Consider the following 24,125-nt stretch of genomic DNA (forward strand, 5'->3'; position numbering starts at 1 on the left):
TGTCTTTTGATTGGAGCATTCAGCCCATTTACATTCAGTGTTATTATTGAGATATGTGGGTTTAGAGTTTTTGTGTCTTTTGTAGGGTTCATGTTTGTGGTGGTGTCTCTGGTATCTTTGTTTTTTGCAACATTTACTTAAGAGCATCCCCCTCAGGATTTCTTGTAGGGCTGGCTTAGTGGTGACAAATTCTTTCGATTTCTGTTTATTTGGAAAGACTTTTATCTCTCCTTCTATTTTGAATGACAGGCTTGCTGGCTAGAGGATTCTTGGCTGCATATTTTTACTGTTCATCACATTGAAGATCTCCTGTCATTCCTTTCTGGTCTGCCACGTTTCAGTAGATAGGTCTGTCACTACTCTGATAGGTTTCCCTTTGTATGTTAGGGCCCTTTTCTCTCTAGGTGCTTTCAAAATTCTCTTTGTCCTTGTATTTTGCCATTTTTACTATGATATGTCGTGGTGAAGATCGATTCAAGTTCCATCTAAGGGGAGTCCTCTGAGCCTCTTGCATTTCAATGTTTACTTCCTTCCCCAGGTTGGGGAGATTCCCTGCTATAATTTGTTCCAGGACTTCTTCAGCACCTTTCCCTCTCTCTTCCTCTTCTGGGATTCCTATGATATGGATATTGTTGCGTTTGACCGTGTCGCTGAGCTCTCGAACTCTTCTTTCCTGTTCCTGGATCAGTTTGTCTCTTTTTTTGTCAGCTTCTTGTTTTTCTAATGGTGTCTTCTAAATCACTTATTCCCCTTTCTGCCTCTTCAATCCGTGCAATGGAGGCCTCTACTTTATTATGTATCTTATTTATCGCATTTTTTAATTCATCATGCCTATTCTAATTCTCTGTCTTGTCTGTAGCCATAGTTTCTTTGATGTCCCCTATGCTTTTTTCAAGCCCAGCTATTAATTTTATGATTATTATTCTAAAATTGTTCAGTTATGCTGCTTATATCTGTTTTGAGCAGTTCATTAGCTCTCAGTTCTTGGAATGTCTTTGGAGTAGAGCTCTTTCATTTCATCATTTTAATTAGCTTTCTGGTTTTTGTTGGTTTTAAAGATTTGTTAAGCTCTCTGCACCTGTGAGCACTGCTGTATCCAAGAATGCTCTTTAACTGTCCAGGGCCTATCCTTTCAGAGAGTGGTGGGTTTTTTTGTTTGTTTTTGAATGGTATCTCTTGATCTCTCTTGTTGAGACCTTGGTTATTTTATTTTCTTACTCGTAATGATATTTGGGAGTCTCCACCATCTGTACTTTGACTTGTTTCTTGAGGTATCCCTGGAGAAGAAAACAGACAGACAAACACACAGGGAACAGAGGCACATGAACACACAGACAAATCCAACTAACCTTCAAACCGAGAGGGAAAACGCAAAAGTTAAGAGGAAAGGCGGAGGAGGCAAGGCGAATAATAGAAAATAAAAAAATACATAAAAAGGTCAAAAAGAAGAAAAGAAACGGAAAAAAGAAGAAAACTGTAGGACAAAGAATGGTTTAAAGCATATAACCAGATTTCCCAGCTACATTTAAATAGCTGGTGTATGCAGTGCTGGTTGAAGAGCATAGAGAAAGAGAGAGAATACAGGGCCAGGATGAGACAAAATTGGAAATAGAATGAATAGGCAGAAGGGATAAGAAGCTTTTTTCAACGAGCTAAAGGGTGGAATATGGTTGGATAGATGAGAGAAGGACGCTGGTGTTATCCAGAGAAACTATATAGTCTAATTACTCCTGAGAGACAGAGATGAAAAGGTAGGTAGGTGTAGAATTTACGTCTACAGAATGGACTAAATATGACTGTTTAAGCAAGCCGGTGACCAGAGTTAATCAAGTCAGTGTTCCAAGAAAAAAAAGAAAACATATTTTTTTTAATTTAAAAAATTAAAAAAAAAAGGGGGGGGGAGGGCAGCTCTCAGGCAGGGATGGACGTGGTGTGATCCAATGCGTCAGACGGGAATTCTGTCTTGGCGGTTGTGGGGAGTAGAGTGGCAGCGCTCCAGTCCCTTCTTGAACCAAGCACTGCACCTCGACACCCAGGTGCCACTTTACTATGATTTTTTAAATTTGTTTTTGCCATGTATGTGTAATCCAGTTATTTCTATTCCATAGGTAAATTTTCTGAATCCTCTAAGTCATAGAGGATTGTTTCCATTGAATGTTTCTCTCTAGCCTACTTAAAATGTGCACATATAACAAACGAGTTTCTTCATTCATTCAATGACCATTTAAGGGATTTTCTATAGAATGCAAAGGAAAAATAAGTATACCATTCCTAATGGCTCTGTGCTACATGGGAGAGGCATGGAAGAACCATTTTATATTGTGTGTCAGGTACTGTGGAAACACTGAGGAAAGCACTGCTATAGTAGTTAAATGGCAGGGGTCGGGGGTGGCTTTACACATAATACATATACTTGAAAGTCAAACAGAAAAATAATTATCTAAGTCACAGAATTGAATTGCATCATGTTAAGAGCAAGATTTCAACCTTTGGACACATGATCTTTTGGTTTTAGGTTAGAACTAAATCTCTTCATCCTGCTCAATTCTATAAAATCTGTATTTGTCTTTGTACCAGATTTTCTAAAATCATTTCTGTTTCAGGTGGCTTAATATTAGCTGCTGATTACTCTCAACTTGAACTGAGGATCTTGGCTCATTTATCCCATGATCGGCGTCTCATTCAAGTGTTAAACACCGGAGCTGATGTTTTCAGGAGTATTGCAGCAGAGTGGAAGATGATTGAACCAGCATCTGTTGGGGATGAACTGAGGCAGCAAGCAAAGCAGGTGATCTTAGTGAGCATGCTTAACATAAATGGGGATTTTAATGATTAAAAAAATTTTAAAGTTCCCTTGATCATTTGCAGTCGAGGAATGATTTCTCCATCTTTGGATCTTTCAAATCACATTCACCTGAGCCTGTCTCATAGTATTCATTATATTTTCCTCAATAGAGTCAGTAGAAAGAATCAGATTCAGTCTGAGGCAGCTTAGTGTGAGGAAAGCCATCTGCATTAGTGGTAGATATTGTGGTGGTGGTGGTAGTTGTTGTCAATGTGTATGTGTGTTTGGGGGGGATTTCTTTTAGAGAGAGACAGAGGGATCATGAGTGGGAGAGCAGGGTGGGTTGGGGGGAGAAAGATAATCTTAAGCAAGCTCCATGCTCAGTCTGGAGCCTGATGCGGGCTCATTCCCATGACCATGGGATCATGACTAGAGCAGAAATCAAGAGTCAGATGCTTAACCAACTGAACCACCCAAGTGTCCCTGTGTGTGTGTTAAAAATGTCTTTCTAGTCTATAAGCATTCATATTTTCATCTTTATTTTCACAGGTGCTTTCTAAATGTTTACTGAAAAATAAAAATTACTGAGCTATAGATTATATCAATAACTTACAGCTTTTTACTTTTTTGAGGCCGTTGGTTAGCTAACCCACATATGAAACTTTATACTACCCTTGGACTTTTCAAGTGGGTCTATAGTAGTTCCTACTCATGGATGACTGTCAGGCACAGAGAAAGTCAAAGGTCACATTTACACCATTTCCTGACCTGTATTAACACTGATACTTTTTTTTTTCTTTTTACTACATGACCTGTGGGAAATCTGATGGCATTTTTGAGAGAGTAGGATGACTGGCTGAGGCAAAGAAACATTATTTCCACCTTTAAGATCCTGCTGTGTTAGTTTCACATTTATACTTGTAGTTTCTCACAGCTGTAATTCTTGACTTGTTCATTAGGCATGAAACACTTCCTCTCAGCATTGCCTATCTAGCACCATCACTTGCATCTTCCACTGTTTAAATATTTAAAAATGTTTATTATTTTTGAGAGAGAGACAGAATGCAAGCAGGGGAGTGGCAGAGAGAGAGGGAGACACAGAATTTGAAGCAGGCTCCAGACTGAGCTGTCAGCACAGAGCCCAATGTGAGGCTCAAACCTGTGAACTGCGAGATCATGATCTGAGCTGAAGTCAGATGCTTAACCTACTAAGCCACCCAGGTGTCCCTCTTCCACTGTTTAGAAAGCCTGCTTTGCCATTTCTATTTAATAATCTCCTCTGAGGTTCTGCATTCAGCAAGAATCAAACCCTGGGTAAAATAGGTAATGTTCCAGTATTTAATCTTAATAATAAACCCATGAAATAGGTATTATGATTCCCATTTTACATAGAAGTAAACTGAGGCACCAAAAGTTAGTAATTTGCTTAAAGCCAGACGCTTTAAAAAAAAAAAAGATAGGGGGATGCCTGAGTGGCTCAGTTGGTTAAGCGTCCGACTCTTGATTTTGTCTCAGGTTATGATCTTACAGTTTGTGAGTTCGAGCCCTGCATCAGGGCTCTGTGCTGACAGTCAGTGCAGAGTCTGCTTGTGATTCTCTAGCTCTCCACCTCTCTCTCTGCCTCTCCCCTGCTCTCTGACTTTCTCTCTTTCTCTCTTTCTCACTTTCAATAAATAAATAAACATTACAGGGCATGTGAGTGACTCAGTCAGTTAAGCATCCGACTTTGGCTCAGGACTTGATCTCATGGCTCATGAATTGGAGCCCCGCATTGGGCTCTGTGCTGAAAGCTCAGAGCCTGCAGCCTGCTTCAGATTCTGTGTCTCCCTCTCTCTCTGCCCCTCCCCTGCCCACGCTGTCTCTCTCTGTCTCAAAAATAAATAAACATTTTCAAAAAAGGGAAAAAACGAAAACTTCTAGCTGTGTTATCACATTAAAAATATTTTGGAATTCTGATAATTGTTTTTTGCAAGTTATCTTCTAAATTATATTTAATGACATTCTTATGAGCTTGCTTTATATCAGGCAATTTACTAAACACTTATAAGTAATAACTCCATAATTTTCACAGTTCATGATATAGGTATTACTATCTTCATTTTATGGATCAAGGAATCGAGGTACAAGACGTTAGGTAGCTTGTGCAAGATAATACATCTTGTAAATTCTGGAATTAGGATTTGAACCCAGGCAATACTCATTATTAAATTACAGTTTCCTTACTGACCTATTTAGACCATTTCCTTCCACTACTCCCAAAATTTCCTCAGGAATTTGTTTAACCCAAAAGAATTCTGCAATTGTGGGATTTCAGGTGGTGAGAGGTGGAAGCATATTTATTCCACTGAAGTCTCCCCTATTTTCCAATCACGAAGCCACCACTTCCTGCTCTGTTAGTCCCAAGCAAGGGCCAGGAGATGAATGTTTGTAATGCTTCTCTTTCTTGACTCCTGGGCACTTCTTTAAGCAGAAGTTAACATGGTATTACCATGTTAGCAGAAAGCCGCTCTGAAGACTATTGGATAAATGAAAGAAACAGATCTTAAATCACTAGTATTATTTTATTAAAACATAGACATATTCACATTTATTCATATTTTCCTCCTTCCCTCCCCACAGTATTACTAAAAGGCAGAAAAGATGTTCACTGGATATCAGGTTCTATGAATTTAACCTACCAAAACCAGATCTAATCATTTCTTGACTCACTATGAAATAAAAAATTGACCAAATTTCAAGTCTAATGAACTTTTTATATTTGCATTTTATGTAGTTATCACCTTTAATTTACTTACTGAGTGTGATGACTTCTTTTCAGATTTGCTATGGAATCATTTATGGAATAGGAGCTAAATCTTTGGGAGAGCAAATGGGCGTTAAAGAAAATGATGCTGCCTGCTACATTGATTCTTTCAAGTCCAGATATACAGGTAGATAAACCTTGAGTATTAATTATCTTCTAAATGCTATTCTTTTCAATTATCTTGCCATATTAAATGAAAAATATTAGTGTTAGGAAATTTTCTGTTAATGTTTCTATTACTCAGAAGTTTTAGTTAGGTATTGTTAATTAAATAACATTAACCTTATGATTACTAAGATGGGCTATTTTCATAAAAGTAGGATCAGAAATGGAATAACAAAAGCCAGTTGATGTATATGCTACTATGTCATTGTGAATGTCTCATAAAGCCTTGGAATTGTCCTGTGCTATTGGTTTAGATAGGTTTAATTCAAAACAGTAAACCATTGGTTAAATGTACCAGAAACTATGAAAGAACAATTGCTGTTATAGAGCAGTTTGAGTATTACCATTTTAAATTATCTTTTCTTTTGGCATTAAATTATCTTTTCTTTTGGCGTTTATTGAGGTACAATTTACATACAGTAAAATTCACCCTTTTTAGATGTAAATTTGTATGAATTTTGACAAATACACAGTTTTACACTTTGCACCACAAACGAGATGTGGAACTATCACCCTTTCTCCCCAAAAAGTTTTTTCATAGTCCTTTATAATCAACCCTGTCCTCAACCCCCAAAAAGAAAATTTTATTCACATAGGACATGATCTTGTACATCGAAAATCGTATGAATTCTAGGAAAACAACTACTAGAACAAATAAGTAAATTTAGAAAGCCCCACTGTACAAGGTCAGTTTGTAAAATTCTGTTGTATTTTTGTATATGAGTAATAATTAGTGAATGAAGTAAAAATAAAACTGTTTCAATCACATCAAAATACATAAAACACTTGGGTTAAATTAACAGTAGGTACAAGACTTTATTGAAAACTCTGAAATAATCCTGAGAGAAATTGAAGAAAGATAAATATGAGGGTTACCATGTTAATTTATTAGAAGACACAATATTGTTGTAATGGTAGCTCTCTATAAATTGTTCTATAGATTCAATTCAGTTCCTATCAAAATTCAATTAGCCTTTTGTGTAGAATTTGACAAGCTTATTCTAAATTTATATGGAAATTAACGTTATATTAAAAATTGAACTATAAACCTTTGGAAGAAAAAAAGTACAGGAAAAATGTTTTGTGACATCGAGGTAGGCAAAGATTTCTCAGGTGATAATTACACTGAATTAACCATAAAAGATAAACATTGATAGAAGACACTATTAAGAAAATGTAAGGTGGGGCACCTGGGTGGCTTAATTGGTTAAGTGTCTGACATCAGCTCAGGTCATGATCTTGCAGTTCATGGGTTCCAGACCTGCGTTGGGCTCTGTGCTGACAGCTCAGAGGCTGGAGGCTGCTTCAGATTCCACTCCCCTCCCCCTTTCTCTCTCTCTCTCTGCTCCTCCCCAGCTTGGACTCTGTCTCTCTCTCTCTCTCAAAAATAAATAAACATTAAAATTTATTTTTCAATAATAAAAAATGTAAGGCAAACCACAGAAGATATTTGCAATTCTTACTATCCAACAAAGAACTTGCATCCAGAATATGTAAAACTCTTGCAATCAATAGTGAGAAAGCAAACAATCCAATAAAATAAAAGTTAAAAGATTTGAACAGACATTTCGCAAAAGAAAATATATGAATGACAACATCAAATATTATCATTAGTCATCAGAGAAAAGCAAATGAAAACCACAAAGAGACACCATTACAAAAACACCACAATGGCTAAAATTAAAAATCTTATATCTCTCTCTTTTACATTACTGGTAGGGTTGTCAAATGGTACAACCAATTTGGAAAACAGTATGACTCCTTAATATAGAGTTAAACGTACAGTTAATTATGTGATCCTGCAATTCTACTATTGAGTATTTGCCCAGAAAAATGAAAACATAGCCAGAGAAGACTTCTATGTGAATGTTATAGCAGTTTTTTATTCCTAACAACCAAATTTTCTATGAACGGGATCATGGATTAACAAATTTTGGTATATCTCTGCAGTGGAATACTATTTAGCAAAAGAAGGCAAAATTCAATTTTTATGAATTTTTAAAAACATGAAAAACCGAGATATTATATCATAAAGCAGATCAATAAGAGTTTGAGGCTGATAATGGGGAGGTGACTATAAAGGTGATAACAAGTGTTTCATATCTTATAGTGTGCATACATTCGTTAAAATACATCCAGCTGTTCACCTAAAGTACATTCCTTGTGGGCACATGCACCCCAATGTTTATAGCCATGCTATAAACTTTTCCAAAATATGGAAAGAGCCCAACTGTCCATGGACTGATGAATGGATAAAGAAGATGTGTTATGTATACACACACACACACACACACACAGGAATATTACTCGGTGATCAAAAAGAATAAAATCTTGCCATTAGCAACAATGTGGATGGAACTAAACTATATTATTCTAAATGAAATTAGTCAAAGAAAGACAAATATCATGACTTCACTCATATGGAATTTAAGATACAAAACAGATAAACATAAGGGAAGAGAAGCAAAAATAATATAAAAACAAGGAGGGGGACAAAACATGAGACAAATACAGAGAACAAATGAGGGTTGCTGGAAGGGTTTTGGGTTGGGGAATAGGCTAAATGCGCAAGGGGCATTAAGGAGGACACTTGTTGGGATGAGCACTGGCTGTTATATGTAAGTGATGAATCACTGGATTCTACTCCTGAAATCATTATTGCAATATATGCTGACTAACTTGGATGTAAATTAAAATAAAATAAAATTAATATACAAATAAGAAAATAAAGTGGATTCCTTCTGTATATAAAGTATACCTCAAGATTGATTTTTTTTTAAGTTTTTAATCAAATTTCAGTTAGTTAACACATAGTGTTACATTAGTTTCAGGTGTAGAGTACAGTGATTCAACACTTCCATACATCACCCTGTGCTCTTCACAGCAAGTGTACTCCTTAATACCCATTACCTATTTAACCCATCCCCACACCCACCTCCCCTCTGGTAACAATCAGTTTGTTCTCTATAGCTATGTGTCTGCTTCTTGGCTTGCTTCTCTCTTTTTTCCCCTTTGCTTTTTTGTTTTCCTTAAAGTAGTTCTTTCCATCTCTAAATATATGAGGGCCTCTGACAGGAGTCAGGTAAGAGAATTTGTAGAGGTGAACTCTGTCCAGTCTCATCCTTTTCTTTGCTCTTAACAGTATCACAGTAATTCTTATAGAGAAAAAGGGAAGAGCCTTATTGCTTTCTGGAATTCTTATGCTGGTGGTTGAATATCACCAACAGCTTCACTTGGCAGGGTTTTCTCCCTTCCTTTCACCCACAGTTTCCTCAAATGTCTGTCCTGTACCAGCCACACAACAGAAATCCTAAGATGAGGGGTTTTAGTTAGGAGAAATTATTGTTATTTATTTAGGATAAGTAGAGCTGTGAGAAAGCAGAGATTACACATATGAATAAAGATATATCAGCACAGTCTGTATACCTGATTGTGTTTTAAATAGCATGGAGGAAGGATGTTGAGGAGAGAAGACCTCTCTAGCTCAGAGATAGGAATGAACAGTTGGCCTACTTGGATTAACAAGTTCATCCTGGAGATCTGTAAGGCGTAATAATGAACCTATATAGCAGACGATGAATGCTGGTATAGGGAATGTGAATGTGTTTGGAAAGTACACACTGGTACATAGTTTTTTTTGTTTTTTTTTAATTTTAAGAAGTGGGTTGCAGATATTCCTAATGAAGTTTTTATTATTCATGTACTAATTTCAGTTAGGTCCTATTTGGATTGTAGATTAGGTGCTAACAAGGAGTTATTAGACTGTTTTAGACCTGAAAGTGATAGGACCAAAGAATAAAAGAAGATTGATTAACACAATCAAAATGCAGAAGAAGCTGATGAAAAGTAAAATGGAATAGTCTTAATGTCCTAGGTTTTAGTATGTACTCTTCAGGAGTTTGGTTTCATATTTTTTGTTGGTGATAGAGTTAGATTACATCATTTCTTCCTCCCTCCCTCCCTCCCTCCCTCCCTCTCTCTCTCTCTCTCTCTCTCTCTTTCTTTCTTTTTCTTTCTTTCTGTTCATTTATTTAGAGAGAGAGCACAAGAGAGCGTTGGGGAGGGGCAAAGAGAAAGGGAGAGTGGGAGAATCCCAAGCAGGCTTTGTGCTGTCAGCGCAGAGCCAGACAAGGGGCTCAAACTCATGAATGGTCAGATCATGACCTGAGCTGAAATCGGATGCTTAACCAACTGAGCCACATAGGCGCCCCAATTATGTTAGTTCTAAAGTCCCTTTTGTTTCTAACTTTGAGTCTATAAAAAGTGAATGAAAGTTTATATGCAAAGATTTAATGATGTGATATAGTGTTAAGAATCATGGAATGGGGGCGCCTGGGTGGCTGTCTGTTAAGCGTCTGACTTCAGCTCAGGTCATGATCTCATGGTTTGTGAGTTCAAGCCCCGCATCGGGCTCTGTGCTGACAGCCAGCTCAGAGCCTGGAGCTTGTTTCAGATTCTGTGTCTCCCTCTCTCTCTGACCCTCCCCTTCTCACGCTGTCTCTCTCTCAGAAATAAATAAAACATTAAAAAATAAAGAATCATGGAAGGGTTTTGTTATATTTCACTATCAGTATAGTGAATGAGATTAAGAATGGACTTTGGTTATAATTATTTTTGTATTTTCTTTGTAGGGATTAATAGTTTCATGAGAGAGACAGTGAAGAATTGTAAAAGAGATGGATTTGTTCGGACCATTTTGGGAAGACGTAGATATTTACCAGGAATCAACAACAATAACCCTTATCATAAAGCTCACGTATGTTAAGATTTCTCTGGATTTTTAACTTAATATTTTAATGACATATATTTTTACAACAAAGACTAAACACTGCTAAATTTCCTTTTAGTGATCAGTAGCCTATTAATTGGATCTTCTGTTTCACCAAGGAAGTAATGGCACATGCCAGTATTTGCTGAACATTGTCCTTAGGAGACAAATGTAAATATGAGTTCACTTAATAATACTTCAAATACTTTAAAGATGTTCTGTTTCAGTAAGCCAGTTATTTTTTAGTTTTTCTAATAAGTTATAAACATAATTCTTATATTTGCTAATTGTTCTTTGTTTCAGATATCATATACCAGTTTGTCATGTCACACCAAATTGCCAGTGTTTTCTGATTAGCCCATCATTAAATTGTGGTCATTCATTTTTGGCTCATTCTACTTGTTTATTTATTTTTTTTTTTGAGAGAGAGAGAAAGAATAAGAACACACACATACTTGTACAGGGAAGGGGCAGAGTGAGAGGGACAGTTTGGATCTTAAGCAGGCTCCATGCCTAGCGGGGAGCCCCATCATGACCTGAGCAGAAATCAGGAGTTAGACACTTAACTGATTGAGCCACCCAGGCTCCCCTTGTTTATTTATTTTAAAAGCACTGGCTCAAAAGAGGTTATTAGAATATCCAAAATATTGAAAAAGGCTATTTTTAATACCATTTAAAATATTTATTGCTGGTATTTGCTAAAATTATTACTTAAAATCTCTGATATCTTTAGGATCCACAAAAATATTCTATGCATCTGAATATTTAAATCTACTGGGGCGCCTGGGTGGCTCAGTTGGTTAAGCATCTGACTTCGGTTCAGGTCATGATCTCACAGTCCCTGGGTTCAAGCCCCAGGTCGGGCTCTGTGCTGACAGCTCAGAGCCTGGAGCTTGCTTCTGTGTCTCTCTCTCTCTCTCTCTCTGCCCCTCCCCCGCTCACTCTCTGTCTTTCTCTCTCTCTCTCTCTCAAAATAAAGGCATAAAATTTTTTTTAAATTTCTATTATAGTCTACATCTTCTTATTTCAACAGGCTATATTTTATTTTCCCCCATACTTTTGCATGTCATTGCCCACTACACATTGTATGTAATGAAAATACCCAGCCCCCCACAGTGCTAGACTTCTGTCTGGAGCTAGAAACCTTACTTCTTCACTCTGTAGCCTACCATATACACAGACCTCAAATATTTATCAGGTTTTTACCATATCTCTAAATGAGTTGTCACTTAGGAGTAGATAATTTTCTACTAGTCAGGTGGAGCCAACTAGTGGAAGGCTTTTAATGGCAGGCTGAAAAATTTAGACTTAATCTAACAGGAGTTATATTTCTTGGGATTTACATGATGAAAAATGGAGGATACAGTTATTAATGTAAATTAACCATACAAGTTTTTGAAAACTAGTATTTTTGTATCTAAAAATGTGAGAGTAAGACTTTTCATGCCAAATCCTGAGAAAAAAAGAAAATTCCAACCTTCTAAATTACAAATAGATCTAGCCAGATTTAATTTTTGGTTTGCTTTGGTTTGGCTTCACTTTTTGTTTGAACTTTTATTGTATCGAAAAATATACACAGAGAAAGTATATGTAACAAATATAAATTTTAGTAAATTATCACAGAATATCACCTGTGTAACTACCACTCAAGCCAAATAGAATATTGTCAGCACCTTAGATGGTCCCTTGATGATGCCTACCCCCTGCCTCCCAGAAATAATCACTATCATAATTTATAGCCCTATAGTTTTGTTTTATATATTTTTGATCTCTATGTACATCATGTGTATGTATTCATATGTCTAGCATCTTTCACTCAGAATTGCACAGGCAAGTCATTCACGTTCTCTCACAGAGGTACTGTTTTACTTTATGATAGTATATTTATGAATGTATCAGTTTATCCATTTTTCTTTTATTTAAAAAATTTTTTAATGTTTTATTTTATTTCTGAGAGAAAGAGAGAGACAGTGTGAGCAGGGGAGGGTCAGAGAGAGAGGGAGACACAGAATCTGAAAAAGGCTCCGGGCTCTGAGCTGGCTGTCAGCACAGAGCCCAACGTGGGGCTCGAACCCACAAACCATAAGATCATGACCTGAGCCGAAGTCGGACTCTTAATGGACTGGGCCACCCAGGTGCCCCACAGTTTATGCATTTTTCCATTGATGGGCATTTAGGTTTCCAGTGTGGAGTTATTATGGATATTGCTGATTTGAAAATTCTTGGCCAAGGTTCCTGGTGCATGTATGTTTCCATTTATGTTTGGTAAAGAACTACCCTTAGAATTGCTCCTTGTCTTCAACTTTAGTAGATAAAGCCAAATTGTTTTTTATGGTGGTTGTAGCAATCTGCCCTCCTATCAGAAGTGTGTGCCAGTTCTCATTGCTCTGTGTTCTTGCCAACATTTGCTATTAAGATGATATAATTTTAGCTATTCTGTTGGGTTTAAGGTAGTATCTTGTAGCTTTACTTTGCATTTCCTTGAATACTAATGAGGTTAGCAGCTTAACAAATATTTATTAGCCATTACTTATTTCTTTCTTGGGAAAGTGTTTTTTTAAGTTTCCTTTTTCATTTTTTTGTTGTTGAGTTGTCTGTCTTTTTCTTAGATGTAGGAGCTCATTATTGGTTACATACATATTGGGAAAATATTCTCTTCCACACTGTATCTTGCCTTTTCATTCTTACTAGTAACTTTAGGTGAGGAGAGGGTAATTATTTGGATTGTCCTTAAAAATTTTTTGAGAAATAGCATGTAGGAAATTACAAATCTTAAGTGTAAAAATTTAAGTTTTACATGTTTATAGCCATAATAACCACCATCCTGGTCATGATACGGAACTTTTCCAACACCCCAGAAGGCTTCTTTATGTTCCCTCCAAATCAGTAGTATCCACCTCCTACTCAAGCACACACATAAAACTATAGGTTAGTTTTGTATGAACTTGAATTTTATTTAAATGCAATCCTACCATATGTACTCTTGGATCTGACTTTTTTCATCCAAATATAGGTCTCTGAGACTCATGAGTGTCATGTGCAGCTATAGTTCATGTCTTTATTTAGCTGACATTTTATCTAACATCTATCCATTGGCAGACATTTGGACTGTTTCCAGGTTTTGGGTATCATTAATAAAACTGCTATAAACATTCTCATATATGTCTTTTGGTGAACATATGTACTTAATTTCATTATCTTTAGAGTGGAATTGTTGAGTCCTAGAGTAAGCACATTTATACTTTAGTATATACTGCCTAACAGTTTTACAGAGTGATTATCCCCATTAACATTGCCATCAGCTCTGTTTATCTACGTTCTTGCCTTGGGTTATATCATTGGTCTTTTTAATTTTAGCCATTCTGGTAACTGTGTAATGGTCCCTCATTGTGCTTCTAATTTGCCTTTCCTTGATGACTAATGATGTTGAACTCCTTTTTTGTTTATGGGCCTTTTGGATGTCTTCTTTTGTGGAGAGTCTATTTTAAATCTTTTGTCTTTTTTTTGAGGGGGGGTGTCTTTCTTTTAACTGATTTATGAGAGTCTTAATATATTCCAGATATGAGCCCTTTGGTTACATGGACTTATCAGTCTTTTGTATTATTATAGTGCTTTCCTTGGTCTGTTTAAGAAAGCTTTCACTACCCCAATGTCAAGAAAATTTTCTCTAGGAATTTTTGGTTTTGCCATATACATTTATATTTACAATCAACCAAAAATCAGTTTTTATGTGTTATGAGAGACTGAAGGTCCTCCATATCCCCTCACCTCAAGGATATACAATTGTCCCTAACTATTTATTGGAAAAACTGAGCTTACCCCCTACTGTTCTTCAGTGCCACCTTTTCCACAAATTAAATTTCCAGATATGGATGTGTCTGTTTTTGGACACATTATTTTTGTTTGTTGTATTCATCCTTTAGATGATGATGTGCCTTAGTGATGCAGCTTTGCCTTTTCGTGGTTTTCTGCATTTCCATATAAGTTGTACAAGCAGCTTGTAAATTTCTATATAAACACAAAATCCTGTTGGGATTTTTTTGAGATTGCCTTGAGTTCATAGATTAAGATGGGATTGGTGGATGTGTTTATAATCTTCAGTTTTCCAGCCCATGAACATGATATATCTGTTCACCTATTTAGCTCTGTAGTTCTTAAATTCTCTCAATGTATAATTTTGGGGGAAGAGGTCTTAATGTGTCTTTTATTAGATTTATAGCTAGGTATTTGAAAATTTTTGATGCTATTGCAAATGGTATCTTTTTTTGCTCTTTTCCTTCCTTTTTTACATTTTCTAAGCATTTGCTACTGTTACATAGAAATATAGCTGTTTTTATTGTTCTGTTGTCTAGAAGCCTTGCAAATATTAGTTACTAATTCTAATAATTTATCTGTAGATACTTTTAGATATTCTATCTTCCCAGTTATTATCTCCAGAGTAGTTTTTATAACTACGTTTCTAAACTTTATTCCTTTTATTTCTTTTGCTTGACTGATGAGCCAGGACAGTGTCTAATATAAGTAGTGATAGTGAGCATCTTTACCTCTTTTCTGGTCTCAAAGGGGAATTTTAAACATTCACCACTATGTAGAAATTTCCTTTAGGTTTATTAGTGCCTGTGTCAGATAAAGTAAACTCTCTTATACATGTTTGTGCAGGGCATAGAGGTTCTGTCATACCTGCTCAATCCTGTTCTTGTAGTGTAAATACAGTCATAGACAATACATAAATGGGTGACTGTGTAGTTGTTTTTCAATAAAACTATTTACAGAAATAGAAGATAGGCCGCATTTGGCCTGCAGGCTGTAGTTTCCTCACCCCTGGTCTAACTGTCCTTTCTTTGATGTAATCTGCCTTTCTTCTCTAGGTTGGTTTCCATACAATATTTTTCTTTTTGTCTGGTTTACAGTAGGTTTTCTGCAATATACATAAGTTGCGCGTGTGTTTTTAATTTACGTGCCTCTCTGTGGATATGTGTGTTTAATTGATTAAGGGTGTTCAGACTTTTTCAATCTGTGGCTTGATATCTTTTGTTGATTTTAGAAGATTCTTAGTTATTTCTTTTTAATTATTGCTTCACTGCTTTCTCTCCTCTCTTTCTGGGACTCCTGTTATAAAAAGTTTAAACCTTAAAAAAAGATTTCTCACATTTCATGTCCTCTGTTTGGTATTTTCCATGTTTATATTTCATCATGCTTAATTTTGGATATTTTCTTCTAACTTATCTTTCAATTTACTGATTTTCCTCTTCAGTTTGCTATTGAGCCCAACTATTAAGCTTTTTTGTTCTAACTATTTAGAACTTCTCCACAACTCCATAAGGTTTCTTTATCCTCCCACCACATCAGTACTATCCACTCCCCTGCCCCTCGTACACACACACCAAACAACAGGGAAAGTACTGTTTAAGTGCTTTAAGTTCTGTTTTTCTTTCTCAGAACAGAGTGATTTTTTTAATTGGAGTATAATTAATATATAGTGTTATATTAGATTCAGGTGTACAGTATAATGATTCAACAACTCTATATATTTCTCAGTGATCATCAACCTAAGTATACTCTTAATCCCCTTTATGTATTTCATCCTCACCCCCTCCCTCCCCTCTGGCAACCACCAGTTCTCTTTTTTCTTTGTTTTGTTTCTTAAATTCCACATATGGGTAAAATCATACAGTATTTGTCTTTTTCTGATTCACTTATTTCACCTTACATTATACCTTCTAGGTCCATCTATATTGTTGCAATGGCAAGGTTTCATTCTTTTTTTATGGCTGACCAATACTCCATTGTTTATATTACCACAGCTTCTTTATCCATTCATCTATGGATAGACACTTGGAATGCTTCTATGTGTTGGCTATTGTAAATAATGCTGCAATAAACACAGGGGTCCATATATCTTTTTGAGTTAATGTTTTTATTTTCATTTGGTAAATACCCAGTAGTGGAATTACTGGATTATATGGTGGTTCAATTTTTAATTGTTTTGAGGAATCTCCATACTGTTTTCTACAGTGGCTGCACCAATTTGCATTCCCACCAACAGTGCATGAGGATTCCTTTTTCTCCACATCCTCAGCAATACTTATTATTGGTTTTTTGACAAAATGCAACATCTGTTCATAATAAAAAATCCCAACAAAGTGAGTTTAGAGGGACCATACCTCAACATAATAGAAGCCAAATGTGGAAAAAAACCCACAGCTAGCATCATAATGGTGAAAAACTGAGAGCTTTTCTTCTAAGGTCAGAAACGAAACAAGGATGTCCACTTTCACCATTTTTATTCAACATAGTACTAGAAGTCTTAGCCACAGCAATCAAACAAGAAAAAGAAATAAAAGGCATCCAAGTTGGTAAGGAAGAAGTAAAACTTTTTACTCTTTGCAGATCACATGATACTATATATAAAAAACTATAAAACTCCATCAAAAAATTACTGGAACTGACAAATGAATTCAGTGAAGTCACAAGATACAAAACTAATTTACAGCAATCTTTTGCATTTCAATACACTAACAATGAAGCAACACAAAGAAAAATTACGAAAATAATCCCATTTACAACAGCACTAAAAATAATAAAATACCTAAAAATAAACTAAACCAAGGAGGTTGAAAGAGCTGTACTCTGAAAACTGTAAAATGGTGATGAAAGAAATTGAAGATGGCACAAATGGAAAAATATTTCATGCTCATGGAGTGGAAGAACAAACACAGTTAAAATGTCCATATGACTCAAAGCAATCTACAGATCAATGCAATCCCTATCAAAATTTAACAGCATTTTTCACAGAACTAGAATAAGTAATCCTAAAATTTGTGTGGAACCACAAAGGCCCCAAATAGCTAAAGCAATCTTGAAAAAGAAGGACCAAGCTGGAGGTAACGCAATTCCAGAATTCAAGATGATACTTCAAAGCTGTAGTAAGTTCTGTTATTTTTATTTTTCAGTTCTAGAGTTTCCATTTTGCTCTTATTTTATGGTCTTTGGTTCTCTGCTGAAATATTCAATTTTGCCTTTTGTTTTCTTGAAAAATTGTACTTTATTTTATAGTCTAATAAATTTGATAATAATTTATAGTCTAATTAAAATCTCAAACTTGTATCCCTATAGTCTGTTCCTATTGACCTTTGTTTTTCTTAGTTTTCTACAAAAACAGTTACATTGTCTCAACTCCTTGTTCTTCTGGTGATTTTTTATTGAGTATCAAATATTGTTTATGAATGACTGTTGGTAAAATTTGAAGCTTGTATGATAATGTTACCTTTATTCAGAAGACTTACATTTGCTTTTGGCAGAAGATTAGAATGACCAACAATATAGGGTTACTTTGATCTAATTTCAGGAATAGAAATGATTTGAAGCAAGGATGTTAAGACTAGACTATTTCTAGTTTATCTGTTTTCTTAGGGCATTAGTTTGGGGGTGGCAAGTTGATGATTTACTACCCCTCCTTCTACTTCTTGGCCCTTGTTTGTTCCCCACATCCCTCAAAACCATCAAGCTCTGCTCAGAGGTTCTTTCAGCTGCCTCTTTCGGAATCTATTGATGTCCCTGAGAGAAATGGCAGCCTCCAACACCAGGGTTGCCTCCTTGGTTTTCTTTCTCTCCTAGCTCTCTAGGTTCTCTAATTTCTTATTTCCTTTTTAATCATCTGATTCAAAGAGGTGTTCTCTGTCCAGCTTTCCTGGCTGTTATCAGTGGGAGGGTCCATCCTAATGGACTAATCTCCTATTACTGGAACCTATATGTTTTATGTACGTGAAAAAACCTGGTCATGAAGGGACTGAGACTATAAGACATGAGCCCAAGACTGCCAAGTTTTTTTTTATTTTGAAAGAGAATCAAGGAAGCACAATATCATGAGAGTGAAGTTTGTATCTTAGTTTTATTTTAATGCTTGATTATGTCACAGTAAAAATCACCCAAAAATTTCAATGGCTTATAATAAGAAATTTTATTTTTAATTCATGTTAGAGTTAGGCTCTGGGTTGACTGTGGCTTTGCTCCATATTTTCATCATTCTGAATTCAGAATGAAGGAAAAATCTCTGTCTGGGATACACCTTTCTTTTGTGTGCGTGACAATGTTGGACAGCTCTTAAAACTTCTTGGATGGGGCTGTATGTCAATTTTAGTCACATTTCATTCACCAAAACAAATCATGGTCAACAGTTTAGAGTGAGCAACACTTGAAATTATATGGCATTGGGTGAGGCAGCAAGTAATACCAACAATATCACAGTCTACTACGCAGAGGAGAGGAGTCAGTAGAACTCTGAAATTCAGTCACTCTTTAAAAAAGGACAGCTGAATGGGTTTAGAGTGGATTTGTCAGCATCTGACAAAACAACAATTAAAAAAAAAATGTTTAGGGGCACCTGGGTGGCTCAGTCAGTTGAGCGTCCAATTTTCACTCAGGTCATGATCTCATGGTTCATGAGTTTGAGCCCTGAACTGGTCTTGCTGCTGTCAGCTTAGAGCCTGCTTTAGATCCTCTCTTGCCCTCTCTCTCTCTTTCTCTCTCCCTCCCCTCCTCATGCTCTCTCTCAAAAATGAATAAACATTTTAAAAAAGTCTTTCTCTTTAATAGGTATTTACTGTACTAGGAATTGGTTGTAGCCTAGATAACAGGGAACTAGAAAATACATCTCAAGTTACATAGATCCTTCCAATGTATAGACCCTTCCCATTTTCTGAGACCTTTTGAGACAATAGGCATGATATTCATGGATAGGTTCTACCTTGGATATTAAACCACGTATCCATCCCTGCTGCCTTAGAAGCATCACTTTTAGTAGCTATGCTTGCCTGCCAAGAAGCTAATGGTATCAAGAGTTTTAGGTAAGTTCTAACTTAATATCTAGGAATCTAGGGTCTGCATTTTCACTAGTAGCTAGTGATTAGCCCCAGCAGCCCATTAAAAAGCTCTGATTCATATCAGAGGGCTCCTGACCTGCTGAGGCCAAACCCTACATAGGACTAACACACCACTGATATGGGGAATGTGCTTGGAACATTATTCTACTTATATTTGTTTAAGATTAAGGGGAGTTGTATTTCAAGGAATAGGTCTTAGACTGAACAGCTAGAACACTGATGATATATGTTTATAAAATAATTTTGAGTTGCTAAATACATTTTAAGTGTAATTCAGTTTTTGATTCCTGAGTGTTAAAGATTTCTAAACTAAAGCAATCTGATCTTCTTCTATTTAGTCTGTTCTCATGTGGATGACAGACCAGAATGTAGAGCCTTGGATCATTCTAATTGTTATTCTTAGGATGCAGCTTAATAGTTGACATCTTGGGTCACATTTTGGTCCAGATTTCCAGTCTGGTTACAGATATGAGCACTGATCTGTGGACACCATGTTCATATATCTAATAGAGCACCTGTTATTGTTACTGTTTTTCATAGGCTGAGCGACAGGCTATCAACACAACAGTCCAAGGTTCGGCAGCCGATATCGTCAAAATAGCCACGGTTAACATTCAGAAGCAATTAGAGACCTTCCACTCAACCTTCAAATCCCATGGTCATCGGGAGGGTATGCTCCAAAGCGACAGAACAGGTTTGTTCACAAATGAGGCCCCTGCTATAACATAGTAAGATTAATCATATCAGAAAAGACATAAAGGAAGTCTTTTATATATTATTTCTCAGCATTTTTCAAACATTTTGATCTCATGATGTTTTCACACTCAGAATTACTAAGGGTCCCAAAGAACTTTTGTTTATGTGGGTTATATATAGTAATATTTACCATATTATAAATTTAAACAGGGAATTCATATATTAATGTTTAAAAGTAAATAATAAACTCACTATATGTTAGCGTAAGTCATATATTTTCATTGAAACAACTACATGTTTTGGAACAAAAGAAAACTGGTGATGAGTGGTTTTAGTTGACGCTTCTGCCAGTCTCTTGAATGTCTGGCTTAAGAGAAGACATTTGGATTTTCTTATATATTTCTGCATTCAATTTATTGCAGTCCCACCTGTCATGTAACCCCTGGAAAACCCTCTATACAGTCTCTGGTGATAATGTCCCAGTTTGTGGGAGACCAATGGGTCTCCTAGGATATGGGACTTTCAGTGCTAAATCCAGGATAACTGGTCAGCTTATTGTACCCTTATAAAAGAATGAGATTGGAGAAGGAAAATAACATCTGAGTGGTATTATGAAAATAATTTTGTCTTTGCATATACTTTGAAAGAGTCTTACGGATCCTCTGGTCCTTAGCCAACACCTTAAGATACGTTAATTTTCCTATTCATCACCTTCCATGTTCTCTTTTCAAGTCTGGGAATATACTAGTACTGAGCTGACTTCTTTATCACATTTCTTTGCCGGTATTGCCATCTCTTCCTGTTCTTATTTTCCTAAGTTCTCTCCTTATTGAATAGATTATTTCTTGTTCTAACAAGTAGATTCCCTTCTCTGTTTGTCCCTTGTCCACAATTTTGCTTTAAATACCATTTCAATGTGATTGGAATTACCAACCCATGATTGCAGCCAAGTTTTAAATTTTTCTGGGAAGAAGTTAAGAAGGTTTGGGACATAAAGGGAAAGAATCAATTTTACTGGAGATGGTGCAGAAAAGGTGAGATCAGCTGTTGAGGATGGAATTTGCTGTTTCTAGAAGAGACGTATAAATATGTTATAGAGAATAATATCGTCAGTTACACAGATAAAGATGTTCACTTCTACATACAAAAAATACATAGATATAAAGACTTACTTGCCCATTAATGAGGATGGTTAATTTTATTGTCTTCCCCTCCCCCATATATCTAAGGCTACTCACGCAACACTTTGTATGTGGAAGTCAGTGTGCACACATACTACACACACACCACATACATTCTCTCTTTTTATAGAGAGAATATATGATCAAACTTATTTGGGGATTAACGCTGTGTTCTGTGCTTTAGAGGATATGGGAGCAAAAGTTATTAAAATCTGTTTAAATTTAAAATCTAAAGAAAGGAAAGGAAGATCTAAAGAAAGGAAAGGAAGATAGATACCTGACTGAAATATTTCCATAACTCTCACAGCAGACTAGTGCAGTGTCAGAATGAGGATATAGACAATAGCAACACCCTTTAGAGTGGGTGGAAGGCAATGTGGGTATGTCACTGAAGATAAATCCTGATGCCACACTGGGTTAAAAGTAGTGATAAGTCAGTGGATTGAAGGGAGCTGAGCTCAAGGAAGCAGACCACGCCCAGAACAGGGAGACCCTAGCATTCAGAGTCAGAAGCCAAATAACAAGGAGAAATCAAGAGAATGAAGGTATGGTGACTGGAAAACAGAAAAGCATCCTGACAATCAGTGATGTGAGATAAGTGGACCCAGTGGGGCAGAGCAGATTTCAGTTAGATGTACAGCCTTGCAGCCCTCATATGGGAGCAGCTTGCCACAGCCTCATCTACCTTTGTTCTCTTACCCTCTAAGAGCCACCTGTGAGAAAACTTGGGCTGCAGACAGTGACAACTAAAGAACCCTCTCTGAGGAAAGCATGAGATATGAGGAAGGTAGTATTTGTGCTGCCTGGAAGGATCAGTAGGAAACTGGGGTAGCAGAAAGGAAGGAGTGCTGCGAGCTGTGCGCAAATGATTAAAGGCAGTTACTCTAAAGGTATTATTGTGGGCCTTATCTTAGTGATCACTGGGGCACTATTGTACCACGAGGCTCAGCTTGTTATGAAATAGTAACTAAGTCTAATACATGGAATTATAGGTTCTTCTGAGAATCTACTGAAAGATCATCTCCACAGAAAAATGTACAGATATGTACTCTTACATATAACTTCAAGGGATTCATACAGTCTCTGAAGTCCTCATCTGAACCCTAGGTTTAGAATTACTTGTCCACAAGAAAAGGGCACTCTCCTACACTGTTGTTGGGAATGTAAACTGGCGCAGCCCCTCTGGAAAACAGTGTGGAAGTTCCTCAAAAAATTAACAACAGAACTCCCCTATGACCAGCAATAGCACTGCTAGGAATTTACCCAAGGGATACGGGAGTGCTGATGCATAGGGGCACATGTACCCCAATGTTCATAGCAGCACTCTCAACAATAGCAAAAACATGAAAAGAGCCTAAGTATCCATCAACAGAAAAATGGATCAAGAAGATGAGGTTTATCTATACAATGGAATACTACATGGCAATGAGAAAAAATGAAATCTGGCCATTTGCAGCAACATGGATGGAACTCAAGGGTGTTATGCTAAGTGAAATAAGTCAGGCAGAGAAGGACAGATACCATATGTTTGCACTCATATGTGGAACAGGAGAAACTTAACAGAGGACCATGGGAGAGGGGAAGGGGAAAAATAGTTGGGGAGAGGAAGGCAAACCATTAGAATGCTAAGAACTCTTGAATGCTGAGAACAAACTGAGGGCTGATGGGGGTGGGGGTGGGGGGGGGGGGGTGATGGGCATGGAGGAGGGCACTTGTTGGGATGAGCACTGGGTGTTATAAGGAAACCAACTTGACAATAAACTATAAAAGAAAAAAAAAGCAAACAAAGAATGACTTGTCCACAGTGTGTGGTCCAGTTGGGAAAGTACCAGTTACACCACAGGGACACTTGCGGTCTTAAAAATGTAGCAGCAAATGAATTTCTCATAATACACTGCCTAATGACAATACCAGTTCACTGTCCTGAAGCAGGGATGAGGCCCGATACTAGTCTGGTGCTATTATTACTCAGAGAAGTTGGTAGTGAGGACGCCATGGAAAATGAAGATGTAGGTTGCTTTATAAGAAATAAATTAGATGGTATTTGGAGCAGAGTTCTTCAGACTCCATTCACTGACTGTTAGATTCCTCCTTTATGGGAGGAAGTTGATGGAGATTTGGGTTTATCTGATAGGTCAGCCGTCAGCAAGTAGATATTTTCCTAATAGTTCTAAAGCTCATGTGTTTTAATTAAATTTCCCAGAGTTTCTCAAAACCCCCTAAAAACTGGTTCTTTTAGGGCACAGTGACATGCTGATCAGTTTTGCCTCTTTCTTCATGGGACAGGATTGTTACCAAAGAGAAAACTGCAAGGGATGTTCTGTCCAATCAGAGGAGGCTTCTTCATCCTTCAACTCCATGATGAGCTCTTATATGAAGTGGCAGAAGAGGATGTTGTTCAGGTATTTTTTGCAGTGTTTGTGTCCATTTCATAGAATATTAAGACGCTGTAGATCAGGTTAAGATGCATGAGATTTCTGGAATCCTTCCCTACTCCCAGGATGGCTATATAAATGTTGAGTCCCGCAGGGCTTGAGAAAGAGCTAAAAGTGCTCAGTTTCATACTCCTTTTTATTTTTATTTTTATTTATTTAATTTGAGAGACGGAGAGAGAGAGAGACAGAGAGAGAGAGAGAGTATATGTGTGAGAGGGGGAGAGGGGCAGGGTGGAGAGAGAGAGAGAGAAAACGAGAGAGAATGAATCTTAAGCAGGCTCCATGCTTAATGCAGAGCTCAACTCAGGGTTCCATTTCACGACCCAAGGATCATGACCTGAGCCAAAATCAAGAGTCACTTGAGGGGATGAGCACTGGGTGTTATATGGAAACCAATGTGACAATAAACT

General features: G+C 36.8%; 1 protein-coding gene across 1 annotated transcript in view; it reads left to right on the top strand.

Annotated features, from left to right (window-relative positions):
* POLQ (DNA polymerase theta) overlaps nucleotides 1-24,125 on the top strand; it is a 118,363-nt gene that overhangs the window by 92,857 nt on the left and 1,381 nt on the right. Inside the window, exons 25-29 of the mRNA XM_039248868.1 lie at nucleotides 2,604-2,788; nucleotides 5,604-5,715; nucleotides 10,385-10,509; nucleotides 19,944-20,097; nucleotides 23,567-23,682. Coding sequence (XP_039104799.1) covers nucleotides 2,604-2,788; nucleotides 5,604-5,715; nucleotides 10,385-10,509; nucleotides 19,944-20,097; nucleotides 23,567-23,682 — 692 coding nt within the window. The remainder of the gene's footprint in view (nucleotides 1-2,603; nucleotides 2,789-5,603; nucleotides 5,716-10,384; nucleotides 10,510-19,943; nucleotides 20,098-23,566; nucleotides 23,683-24,125) is intronic.

The sequence above is a fragment of the Hyaena hyaena genome, unplaced genomic scaffold, assembly GCF_003009895.1.
Source record: "Hyaena hyaena isolate Hyena2069 unplaced genomic scaffold, ASM300989v1 scaffold_321, whole genome shotgun sequence".
In the NCBI taxonomy this organism is placed as follows: Eukaryota; Metazoa; Chordata; class Mammalia; order Carnivora; family Hyaenidae; genus Hyaena; species Hyaena hyaena.